This window comes from Fistularia commersonii, chromosome 16 (genome assembly GCF_037954325.1).
Source record: "Fistularia commersonii isolate RoL2024-O1a breed Wild chromosome 16, RoL_Fcom_v1.0, whole genome shotgun sequence".
Taxonomy (NCBI): domain Eukaryota; kingdom Metazoa; phylum Chordata; class Actinopteri; order Syngnathiformes; family Fistulariidae; genus Fistularia; species Fistularia commersonii.
The window spans coordinates 9,242,518-9,255,025 of NC_141299.1; the positions used below are offsets into that span (position 1 = coordinate 9,242,518).

Consider the following 12,508-nt stretch of genomic DNA (forward strand, 5'->3'; position numbering starts at 1 on the left):
CAGTCACTGACAGATATCAAATAAAAAGATGAGGCTTTACAACCATTCATAAAAGCCATCAGATGAAAAGACAATACAAATAGTTGCTAAACATATTTTTCTTGAAAAAGGAAAAAAGGTTTGGAAACACTAATGTCACAAGTTAATTTCTACATTTGAAATTTCCCAAAAACAAATATATCACATGTCCAATCCTAGATGATGACTAATTCATTTATTCAGTTGCAATAGTTTCTTGATTGACTACAGGTTTTGACGGAAACTGTTGCAACTAGACATTTATTCGGAACCCCGTCTGGTCCGAATTAAGCTGTATTAATCAGATGTGAATTCTCTAATGATATGAGTGTATGAGGAAAGGGATCAATTTGAGGTGATAGCGACTGTATTTGATACCTCTCACGACCAACAGCACCAAGTTAGAGTGATGGCCTTTTTAAATATGTTGGCAGAGTGGAAAACTTTATCTGTTTGTATGTGTGCGTGCGTGTCTGTGGGGGTGATTGAAGCCAAGTTTCAAATAGAAACCTTAAGACACTTGCGTGTCCCCACTTTCTGAAACTAAATTGATTGACTCTTCAAAGCAGCTATCTGAGCTGTATGTGTTTGTATTATACTTCTCAAATCCATTACAAGGATTTGACATCTTGGTCAAGCAAAACATTCCCACAGTGCCTCTCTGGCATTCCCTCTCATGAACTGCGACCAAACAGTGATTCATCCACAGGGAAGTTGCTCAGCCGGTCCTTACTGAGACTGTGCTTGATGTCGTGGATCAGCGCGTCTCTTCTGTCCCCGCTGGTGCTCCCGTCTGATGGCTTGGGTTTCGTCTCTCTGCTGTGAAGGTCCTCCTGGCTTCCAACGTCTGACTTGGATTTTGTCAAGTCATTTACTTGTGTTACTTCTTGACCTTTTTCATCTTTCCTTTCTGTGGACATCCATTCATTGATATTCACTCCAGCTGAATCGTCTGAATGTTTGATCTCATTAGTAGTAGGTAAGGACACGTCTTCTTTCTCTTCACCTGGTGCTTTTTCGTCATGCCTGTCTGATCTGTCCTCTGATTGGTTCCCTGTTGCACTCTCAGGTTTGCCCTTTGCTTCCCCTTGATTTGTGCCGACATTGCTCTGTATTTCCATTTTGAAAATATCAGTTAAATTAATTTTCTCCCCAGCAGGTTCGACCTTATAAGCGGGCTTTGTGAAAGATGCAGTATTTCCTGTTATTTCTTCTAATGCTGTGTACTCCTTTCTCAGATTAGTTATTGGATCGAGCTCCTTCTCTGTGTTTGGTATGAAGTGTTTCACCTCTTTGACCTGCAGCAGATCTTTCCCGGGCTCCCTCTCACATGGTTCATCTCCAGTGACTGTCACAGCGTCCGACTCTGCGGCATCCACAATGCTTTTACTTTCTTTTTCCTCATCAGAGCCTCCTCTGCCAAACATCCTCATCATTTCGAAAGGACTGGCTGATCTGAGCAGCTCTTGAGATGGCGTCTCTCCTGTCTTTGGGGCTTGAGCGTCTGAAATTGAATCTCTCAAGTCTTCCAAAGGTTCAACAAACGTCTCAAAATACTTGGACGCCTGATGCATGGTCACCCAGTTTGTGACTAAGTCGGCGCTGTTTTCTTCCTCTAAGGTTGCAGTAGTATCTTTTTGTATCGCCTCTTCTGCATTCTCCTCATCTCTGAATTTAAGAGGTGCTCGAGGCTTGAGGAGAACACTCACTCCTTCTTCCAAGGCCTTTCTTGCCTCCTCCATCTCTGCTGCTTTGTCTCCTATTGCTTCGTGAATGGCTGCACCAGCAGCAGCTTCATTAGAGTGTTTTCCCACCTCTTCATTGTCTGATCTGTGAGCCAAATCATCTAAAGAGGTAAGTTTCTCTGCCACTTCAGAAACAATTGCTCGATGGATATTTTCTTCTTCCCTTTTCTCGTGCTTACTTTGATTTCTGTATGTATTTCGGTCATCAGAGTTAGGTTCGTCTTTTGTGTCTGTTCCTGACTCGTCCTGTTCGAAGTCCTTTATTTCAGATCTGTTTTCTTTTCCCGTTGTGCCTTCCCCTTCTGCTGCATCACTTTCCACTGGCTCAGCGACAGGAGCCTGTTCAGTGCTGCCATCCACACGTTTTTCAGCCATATCTTCAAACTCAGCTCCCTCTTTTTGCTCAGCGGCACTTTCATTTTCTTCAGACAGCTCTGTGTTTCTCTTCTCATAAGTTGGTTCTGTAACTTCACCATCACCGGCCTCATCTTCCACCTTCCTGTCATGTGTTTTACTTTCTCCACTCTCAGGATTGATGCCACACCTTTCACCATTGTCACTTTTTTGGTCACTTTCTTTAAACATGTTTTCAGACTCTATAACTTTATTGAAAGCCACTTGGGTTATTTTACCCTCCAGATCTGCATTTGCTCCTTCATGGTCCCTGAGATCCTGTGACTCAATATTTGTATTTAATATCCCCATTTCATCTTTGTTTAAATCTTTATTTGATGTTTTTCCTATCTCCTCCTCCATTACACTTTCTTTTTCCTCTGCTTCATTGTCATTCTCACATTTCTTTGTTTCCTCTGCTTCGTCACCCTTTTTATTAACCGAATCCATGTTTGTTTTATTAATTTCTCCAGATTCTCCCCTGTCATTATTAATCCCAACACCATCCACACTGTTCCCCTCACCTTTCTCCATGTTTTCATCTACCACCTCTTTATTTGCAATTTTAGTTTGTTCCACATCTTCTCTGTTTGTGTTGTCTTGACTTCCCTCTGTAATGTTTTCCTCAATATTTATTATTTCCTCTGCTTTAGATTCACCATTCATATCTCCGTCCGCTTCATCGGTTTCAACCATTTCCTTTCCCTCATTCGTTTTATCTCGTATTTCCTCTGTATTTGTTTGCTCCTCTTCAGCTTTACTTGCCCCCTCACATTTCTCCTTGTCTATCATGTTGTCTGTGCCCTGACATCCCTCTGTTTCTGCTGCAACATCACACATCTGCTTTTCATCAATTTCTGTTTCATGTTTTTCTTTCTCCTCGGTATTCTCACACGACGTCTGCCCTGGATCTGTTTGTGTTTCATCTTCTTTACCGTCCCCTTCACAGGTCTTCTTTTCCGGTATGTTTGTTGTTTTCTCCCCCCTCTCACACACCTGCTTCCCACCGTCGCCCCCGCCAGCCTCCGCTATTACAGTTTCGCCCGTTTCCCTCTCCTCTACATTTCTACCGCTCTCATCCTTTCTGTCGTCCATCTCATTGTCTTCTGTTGGCTTATGAAGAAGCGCGTTGTCTCCGCTCCCCTCGAACCAGCCGCCTGAATTCCCTGCTTTAACTTCTGTCTCCGCTCCTGTAGCCATGTCTTTGACATCCTCGCTCTGTCTCTCTGTGCCAGTTACAAGTGTCTCTTCACAGCTGAGGGCCTCTCTCTCCTCTGAGAGCTCGTCTCTCATCTCCAATGTCTGGCACGGTGTCATCGCCTCTGCATTATCCAGCTCTGCTGCCTCATCTGACTTTTTCTTCAACTCTGATAGTGATGATTCATCTTTTTCAAAACTTTCTGCTCCTTGAACTGCCTGTGTGTTACCCTCCTCTGCTGTTTGCGCCTCACTTTCTTCATCTTTCTCTGCAGACTCAGCATCTGTGGCTTTGGCAGCAACCTCTTGAAGCTTCGCAGTCTTGTCATCTTCATCCATTTTATCCACGGATTGAGGATCCGGTCCTGCACTTGCGCCCTGTGATTCATCCTGCTCTGCTGTGTCTTTGTCCTCTTCTTTTACTGTTGCATCCATGGGGTTCTCATGAGACTTTTCTTCAGTCTCATCCTTCAGTTCTTTCAGTCCATCTGTATTATCGTCTTCCTGCACGTCTGGTGCTGCATCTGCAAACATGAATTGGAGATTGGTTTGGATTACTTTCCAGCAACATTCATGCTTGACTATATAAGCAGCAATATCTAATGGCGACATTTTTTTTCTGTTGATAACCTTTACTTGTGGACTCCTCTTCCACCTCAGTACTTGTGTCACTCAGTTCTGGCTCAGAGCTGCACAAGGTCCCTTTTTGCATGGCCTCTGCCAGCATCTCCTGCACAAATTTAGCTTGAGAGAGAGAGGAATGGCAAATGAAATTATCTAATTTCAAATTTCCACAAGTACAGCACAAAGCACAGCATATTTTGATCAGAGAGGTAATGGAATCAGTGTAACTATTAGTATTTGAATCATGAGACTTGTGGAACAAAGTGTACGAAACATCTTCGTTATTTCGAGGTGCGAACACCAGAGAACAGAGTAAGGTCCAAAATAGTAATATACATGCATGACATTTCTTATAAAACAAAATCTAGATTAACTGGCATGTTTTTTTAAAGTGAAACTGTGGAAAGCAAATTGAAAAATAAAATCACATTTTTAAACATGGCCTGTATCAAAAGTTTGATTAGTTAAGTTGAAACAAAGGTACAAAGGGGAGGGAAAAAGCTACAACAATTGCGGGTGTTGATCTAGACACCTTTGAATGCATATTTCATATTCATATGGACTGATGATGTATGTTTTGGGCTGAGGTAGAAGCTGCTTAGTTTGACTTGTTGTTGAATACTCACTCCTCTCCTGCTCTTCCTCCCGTTGGCACTCATCCCCTTTGTCTCCCGGGGCGTCCTCGGCCTGTTTGCTCTCGTTCCCAGAGGGCGCGCTGGTGTTGGCGACCTCGATGACTGTGCTCGCTGCAGCGCTGTCCTGCTGATCCGAGTCAACAATGACAGCATTTTCTGTCACAGCGCCAGCAGTGTCATCTAGTTTAAGTTCTTCAATTTCCTCCAGCTGATCAGCTGTTCCCTCTTGAATGGCCTTTTCGGGTTGTTCTTCATCTTCTCTAGACTCTTGGTCGGCTTCTGTGTCGCTCTCTTCGCTGTCCCTGCTACTGGAACTGGAGCTTGAACAAGGCTTTAAGTCACCTGTGCAAAGCAGGTAGAGCACTTCACATTTTGCAAGCCAAAACACTTTATCTTTATCTTTAAGACTTTAATTGTTCAAAGAATTTTGCTAAAATGAAAGCGGCTGAAGAATTCATTACTGCACCTAACATTCCCTGCATCTTTGATTTACTTTTATTAGAAAGATAAAGTTAAGAAGATTGACGCACAATCCTCCTTGTTATCATCAGACTCAGAGATGCCTCGCCCTTCAACCTTTTCAGTTTCACAGGATGGAAATAATGAGGTCTTTTCCGGTGGCTCGGCATCATCTGCAGCCCCCTCATCATCTGCTTCAAAGTCCTCGTCATAATCTGGCAAGCAAGACATGCAGAAAAATTCAAGGGGGCAAAATGTTGTGAAAATAAATATCTGTATTGGATATTCAGGATACCATCTTGGAGTTTGTTTTCTTTGGGTGCAGTTCCTTCTTGTGGTGGAGTCTCTGTGTCAGGTGGGTAGCTGGTTTCACCTTCTGAGGGCGATGCATCGTCCACCCCAGTCATCTCTGTCTCCATTCTAGAAGCATCCTGTGGGCTGTGGACTGTCTCTTCTTCTCCTCTATCCCCTTTAACCCTCTTTGGTGGAGGAGTTGGCTTTTTGTCCAAACCCAATGCAATGATACACCTGAAAAAAAGTATAGTTTGTAACAGCAAGGCCCCTCTAATGTCTCCAGACCATAAAAGGAAACAAGGTGCTCTGATTGATTTCAAGTGTTTGCTGAAAAGAATAAGATTTAAAAGTAGCAATACTGATTGAATAAACAATGTAGGAATTAGGGTCATTTTTTATTTGCTTTCATACAGTGTTAAAAAACTAGAGTCTCCTCCTGCTGGTCATTAAAAAGACTGCAAAGCTCCAGCACTTCAGGAATTGTTTTCCCTCTTCAAACCAGGAAATGTGTCCAGTTGTTTGGTTCAGTCTACAAATTGGAAGAGTTTCATTTTATTTATGTAGCTAATCATGTTACATCAAAGCAAATCACTCCTATTCCCTTAAATGCTAATGTATTCTTGTAAAACAACTGACCAAATGCATTACTGTTTTATTTACAACTATAATGACGATCTTTTATGTTCTCTATAGTCTCATAACCTACTGATGTATTGCTTGGTTTGATACACTAGGGAGTTTTACTTGTAGCACGGTGAGGCGTCCTCCATGCTGGTGAAGCCAAAGTGTCCATGTCGGCCCCCCAGTCTGGAGCCTTTCCTGTGTTTGAACTCGCAGCAGGAGCTCAGCCGCTGAACTTGCAGCCCGTTCAAGAAGAAAGTCAAGCTGAATGGGAAACCTCCGTGTCGCCTCGAAATGAACCGGAACATCTCTGTGTAGGCAGAGGAGAATTTGGGCAGCAGCCTATAAGAGTGTTTCATCAAATCTGTGAGCTCTGGTCTATACACATCCTCACATAGGTATTCAAGTATAAACTGCACAAAAGACACCAAAACTCATGAAATAAATGCTCACTTATCGACAAAGTAATGAAAACATGACACTGACCTCCCTCGTGAAGCCTGCCCTTGTACACACAAAGGTTTTCCCCTCCACAGTGTTGCTGGAACACTTTGACTTCGTCCCTCATGTCAGTCAGATCGTGGGACAGATGCACTGTTTTTCCAAAGTAGACCATAGTGACACGCACTCTGCTCTGGTACGTAGAGCTTCTCAGGACAGGCGGCTGATTGAAATGAGGCAGAATTGTTGAGGGATAGTATCTAACATTGTATTTGGATTTAGCCACATTTTCATGCTTCAACTGCTATTGCCCGGGACTGAACCCTCTACACATCTACATCTGACAATTCACTTATCAAGTCAAATATGAAAGCTCGAACCTCATTCATGTAATTGTTACCTATTTGACATTCTTTTCTTTTTTGGTAAAATAATCTGTACACTTTGGAAGTATTTTACTTTGTTGTATGTCATTTTTTTAGTTGGGTTTAGAATTCAATTTACAATGGATGTTTACAGCCTTAAACACACTTAAATATGATTCAACAATATTCTTTCTGTGTCTAACTAGTTCTTCTTCTTCTTCTTTCGGCTTTTCCCGTCAGGGGTCGCCACAGCGAGTCAACTTTCTCCATCTAACCCTATTCTCTGTATCCTCCTCTCTCACACCAACTAACCTTGAGTATTTAGAGTTATTAAAAATGATAACGCATTCCACATGTGGCAAGGTTAATGTTATTTCATGTTCTATTATTGGGAAAAAGTGAGGTGATGGACCTCATTCAAGTCGGAGGCGGTGGGGCGCAGCCTGCGGCCCCTGAGTGTGGTGCAGAGAGTGGCCTTCTCTCCCCTCTCTGCCCTCTTTGTGGCTGGAGGGACCGGCGTTACGAAGCTGTTGATGACTGGGAGGCAGTAAGGCGAGATGCCGTAGGTGGCGCCCCGCGTAGTAAAACGTCTCCGGGGCTCCTTCTCCATCTGGGAGGGAATTTAACGAAGTTACACTGTGAAAGTATTTCACAGTGTGTTGTTGTGGCAACGCAATGACAATGCTGCTTTTTACTGCATTCTTAGTCTATAAATAGTGGATATGTGATGTGCCAACTCATAAAATCCATTTTATATTACAGCTGGCTATTTGTATAATGCAAAATATCTTTGTGTCCAAGTGAGTTTTGTGTAGAAATGAAAAGCTGCTTCATGTGTGGGTACATGAACGCTTGTCTCTGCCTCACAGTGCAGTTGAATGGCTGGCTGTTCCCATTGGACGACTCGTGGAGTCTGTGAGGGGAGCTGCGTCTGAGAAATGCTCCGGTGACGTTAGTGTGTATTGGCTTCAAACGCATTGGCCGCTGCATCTTTCCAGGGGCTGTGTTGGGTCGAGATGAGCCTGGCTGCAGCACACGTGACAGATGTACAGTGTACAGATGCTCAGTATTCTGGTAATTACATTCACAAAATGATCTATCATAGAAATTGTTTGATAGTTCAGTGGGTTTGCTGAGAAATACATGTGCAAAACAGCTGAAAGGAAAAGAAGAAGGGGAAAAATGTTGAAATCTGTTATGGGCATTATCTATAGCTGAAAATGAGATGACGGTCAAATGAAGATTAAACACCTTTTCCCTGACACCTTCAGGTCATAAATGTGTTCCATGAGGCAAAATCACTGAATTAAGAAGACAACGTTTATAAATGCAAAGGCAAAACATCTAACAAAGATCTACCTGTCCAAATACTATTTTATCTATCTATTAGTATCATTTCACATATGTTTTAATTATTTGGCTCTGGATATTTTCAAGAAAATGTGATGAAAATGAGTTGAGTTAAGGAAATTGAGTTTCTTACTAAAAAAACCTGTCAACACTGAATCTCCTTTGTAACTCGATCTACGATCGGGGCAGAAATTTGAGAAAAAATGTAAGGAATTATAAGAACCACTGGAGAATCCTTGAAGTAGCCAGACATAAAGCCCTTATTTAAAACAGAAGTTTTTTTTCACAGATCTGTCTCAGGCTGAATAAAACTATAATTTATTAGTAGTCAGAGCATCTTGGTGGTGGAGCAGGTGGGTTTTAACCTTTGGACTCACTCCTCTAGCTTTTCCCGCTGTGCTAAGCAGCTGCTTGCAGTGGTTTCATGTCACACAGAACCAAAATGCCAACGTATTTGAAATGTCAAATTTAATAATATCAGAGGAAAAAAAACACGGCTCTGCTTCCACAACACATCCTCTTTCAAACTACTGAGCAGAAAACATCCAAAATACCCAATTACCAGACCAGATTATTGCTCTGTATATCGATGCAAATTGAACCTTATTGGATTATTGGATCTTATTGGATCTCAATTTTCCCCAATAGGGATCAATAAAGTTTTTATCTTATCTTAAATAATGTCAGATTTCCGTATTTGAACATGAACCTTCAGAAATGAAAATGCATTGATTTAATGTGGAACTTCATTTTATCATTCATGTTAATCTCATGTTTTATATTTGCATAAAATTTTAATATAAATGTGTATTTCTCTTCTCACTGCCTGAGCCAAAGCTCTAAAACATTAGGTCGTAAACCTGATTGTTTGATTTGATAGGATAATCAAAGAAAGTAGATCAAGAAAACCGGCCATCAGTTTATAGTTGTTTTTGTATTTTGGGAGATGTGATTATCACAGGTGAAGAAAGAAAAAAAGTAATATGTTGGGACTCACAGACTCCGAGGATTCAGAGTGGTCTGCCTCGGGCCCAGAGTGCTGCTTTCGGACCCCAGTGGGCGGGCGCGGGGACAGAATATGGATGTCGTCATAGCATCTTTTTGTACGCTCCAACTTCAATACAACACCACACAATATAAATTGAAATTAAGATGTAACTTTAATAACATAGAAACATAGTTATATGTTGTACCAGCTTTTATACTGGCAAAACCTCCAAAGGTTTCCGCAGCTACTTTACATTCTGTCCCAAATCCTTTAGCATCAACTAGGTACTTTCAATTGATTATATCTGTGACAATTTAAAAGTGGCACTTATATTTGGGCCAGTTTTCCAGCTAAAACCTAAACAAAAAAATCAAACATTTTGATTACAAAAAAGCTGGGATGTAATATCCTACCTCATATATCATAAATGTATTGTCTTCACTGTCCAATTATTTATCATCTGTAATTACACTTAAGATTCCCCAAATGACATGTGTTAAATTTAAATTACAGTAGAAGTGTAAATGCAACCCTGAAATAGCAGATGTCATGAACCTTGTTTGTCCCCTCTCGCTCAAGAGTCATCAATTTGGAAAAACATGGAGGCGTCTAGTATTTAAATATAAATGATGCACCTTGATCTTGTGCACTCGCTCCCTCTTTGCAAACTGCTCCAGCTTTCTTTTAATCTCTATTTGATGGATACGCTGTGAAGGAGGAGCACAGAACAAATTAGCATAATTTCTTATGCAAGGGGGAAGAAGTTGACAGTGTTTTGTGCCTGCGACACAGTGTTCCTCCCACCTCCATTTCCAGCACCTTTTGGAAAATAGCCTGGGCCAAGCACTCTCTGACATGTCTCTGGTGGGCTCGCTGGATCAGCTTATGTCTGTACTCTTTGTCCGAGACAATACGTCCACTCCTGGTAATCTGGTAGCAATAATACTCTGAGGGTTTTGCATTGTGTTACTCAGAAAAATAACTGCCTGACCCAGAAGAAGGTTAATTCTTTAGTCTGTGATCAAACTAGCATACTGGATATCTAGCATATTCATATAGATATATATAAAAAAAGATGAATTATTTTTCTGAAGAGTGGGGCACAACACCTATACCCATGGTACCCAAGTAAGGGCATATTTGGTAATATTTTAAGTGTATCTATCTATATTTTTGTTGATATATTTTTTTGGTTGATATATATATTTGTTATTGGCTGTAAAATGCTGCAAGAGAGTCCATTTCAAATGGAACAGATATGCCTTATGCCTAGAGTGCCTCAGTGGTGAATTTTTAAAAAAGTTTTTGGATTCGTGCCGAAAAATTACCATTTTAATACTGATCTCGATGTCTCTTAATTCAGCTTATTAAGACCCCTTTTATTCGAACAAATTAAATTTAATTTTTTATCACGCCCAGGGAGTATGGTACTCAGAACATTGAGTATTAAACGTTGAATCCTCTCAACATGCAATTAAACAGCACAGTTCCTAGTCTCTACATCGTCATTTCCATGGCTACTTCAACCTATGAATACAGCATCTAATCAGTTCATACTTATATGCTACTTATATGCTGCAAAAAGAAGTAAGACTCAGCCTTTAGAACCAACAATTCAACTATAAGATATACATTTCTCCATTCAAGCCACTGAAGACATGATCATGAGGATCCTGTCATGTTGACGCACCAGTCCTGCTCTCTGAAGGTGTGTCCTGATCCGAATGTTGCTGAAGTATCCGGCGAGGTGTTTGTCAGTGAGGCTGTTGTAGGCAGATATAAGTCTGCAAGAGAGAAGAAACACATAAAAAACATGTTTAGAACTGTTTGTGTGTGAGCATTGAAAAAAAACCAAACTACGCTCCCCATAATGCTTTGAGTTTTGGAGGGAGCTATATAAGGCATGCATGGAGATTGCAGAAAGCCGGCGTAATAATGCACAAATAAATAAGAATAATGTACAAATAAGTAAGATTTACACGTCCACAGCAAGAACCACATTATGAATCCCAGAATAATAAGCTCCTTGATATTCAGCATCTTATAGATATCAGGATAAACAACTTGGGCTGTACTACTCTCCTCATCATCTTTTGAAGTTCAGTCTTCTTCCAAGGAATATATTTCCAGCACAGATTTTGATTTCCACCAACATTTGTGTTGGCGACAACACGATCTTAGAACTATCAGATCAGTTACAGCTATCTGATTACACGCAGGTATTAGAAGTGATGGCACTTAACCCTGTCTGTTTCCAAGTGTTCTCCTGGCCTGCATGTCTGAAAGGAAATCATCTATGTTTGCATATTTCTCTCTGAGCCATTATCAGTAAATAGGGATGAAGTGTTGCCTCATGATTTGTTGTCACATGCTAAAGTGACATCCAGACATTGTAGCATATTGGTGGAAGCAATTTCAGTAAAAGCAGAGTTTCACCTGCCGATTTGTGTTGATTAGCTGGATCTGTTTTAAATCCTTTTGAGGGAAATGTTTGCAAAATTACTACATTTTTTGGGTAAAACTGGGCAGCCATTAGTCGGGTTTCAGGCTGTTTGTGATTGCTACAATTAATTTTAGAATTTAAAGACATACTTTTACCCCCTCTAAAACTCTCAGATTATACTTTGCACAAAAAGGTAAGATGCAAAAAAAGACTATCAAATTTTTCATAGCAAAAATTGTATGAGTGCAATATATCACTTTTTCTATGGACAGGAATCTGTAATATTAATTCTAATGTCGACTAAATGTTTTTTTTTGTTTTGTTATTTTTCCTAAAACAATCACTCTACAAGCCTGTAATACTAATACAAATTGTATCCTCAAGAACGTAACTAGAATACTGTCCTGGAAGAAAATCAACAAATGAAAAGAACCAATTTTAAATTGAAAACTTGGATTTAACTCATCTCCACTGAATAATGTAAAACATCAAATTACTCGTACCCCAGGCTGAGGTGACTCATGATTTTCAGCTTCCTTTCCTTTCAAAGTCCTGCCAATGTTTCAGAAGAAGAAGGCTGGGGACTCAGCTGCTTCCTTCGGATAATGACCCCGACCGCCGTGAAGGCAAATGATCCCGCAGACTTTTGGAGCAGGAAATTTTTTGCTGATCCAGACTGAAGCAGCACTTCTCCCAGAGCGGAACTGATGACACTCACTGGTTGCCATGGGAGATCACGTGACAATGCTGCCAGCGAGGCTGGTTTCCACTTACACAGTCCCACTAACATCAAACCAAGATAAAGCACACACTCAACTACCTGTTTCTAATATTATTTACAGCTTTAATGCAGATTTTTAAAACATTCTCATCTTTTGCTAAGAAAATTATGATTTTTAAATACCTTATTCCTCCAAGTAAAAATCTTGGCTATT

The 12,508-nt window shown here is 40.8% G+C and overlaps 1 protein-coding gene across 1 annotated transcript; it reads right to left on the bottom strand.

Annotated features, from left to right (window-relative positions):
• Window positions 1–4: 4 nt before the first annotated feature.
• erich3 (glutamate-rich 3) lies at window positions 5–12,205 on the bottom strand. The gene is made up of 14 exons (XM_086162225.1): window positions 12,077–12,205; window positions 10,821–10,914; window positions 9,935–10,060; window positions 9,766–9,837; window positions 9,140–9,256; window positions 7,660–7,818; window positions 7,205–7,402; window positions 6,473–6,650; window positions 6,110–6,296; window positions 5,367–5,599; window positions 5,143–5,286; window positions 4,604–4,954; window positions 3,984–4,097; window positions 5–3,877 (listed from the first exon to the last, which is right to left on the bottom strand). The coding sequence occupies exons 1-14, from the start codon at window positions 12,094–12,096 to the stop codon at window positions 693–695; spliced, it is 5,178 nt and encodes a 1,725-aa protein (XP_086018351.1). The 5' UTR covers window positions 12,097–12,205; the 3' UTR covers window positions 5–692.
• Window positions 12,206–12,508: the final 303 nt, after the last annotated feature.

What these genes read in the sequence shown, in the direction of transcription:
- erich3 (XM_086162225.1), bottom strand. Translation starts at nt 12,096, where the DNA reads ATGAGTCACCTCAGCCTGGG. An exon ending in ACCTTCAGAGAGCAGGACTG is followed by an intron (nt 10,061 to 10,820) that starts GTGCGTCAACAT and finishes TATTGCTACCAG; the next exon opens with ATTACCAGGAGTGGACGTAT. An exon ending in AGCGAGTGCACAAGATCAAG is followed by an intron (nt 9,257 to 9,765) that starts GTGCATCATTTA and finishes GTTGTATTGAAG; the next exon opens with TTGGAGCGTACAAAAAGATG.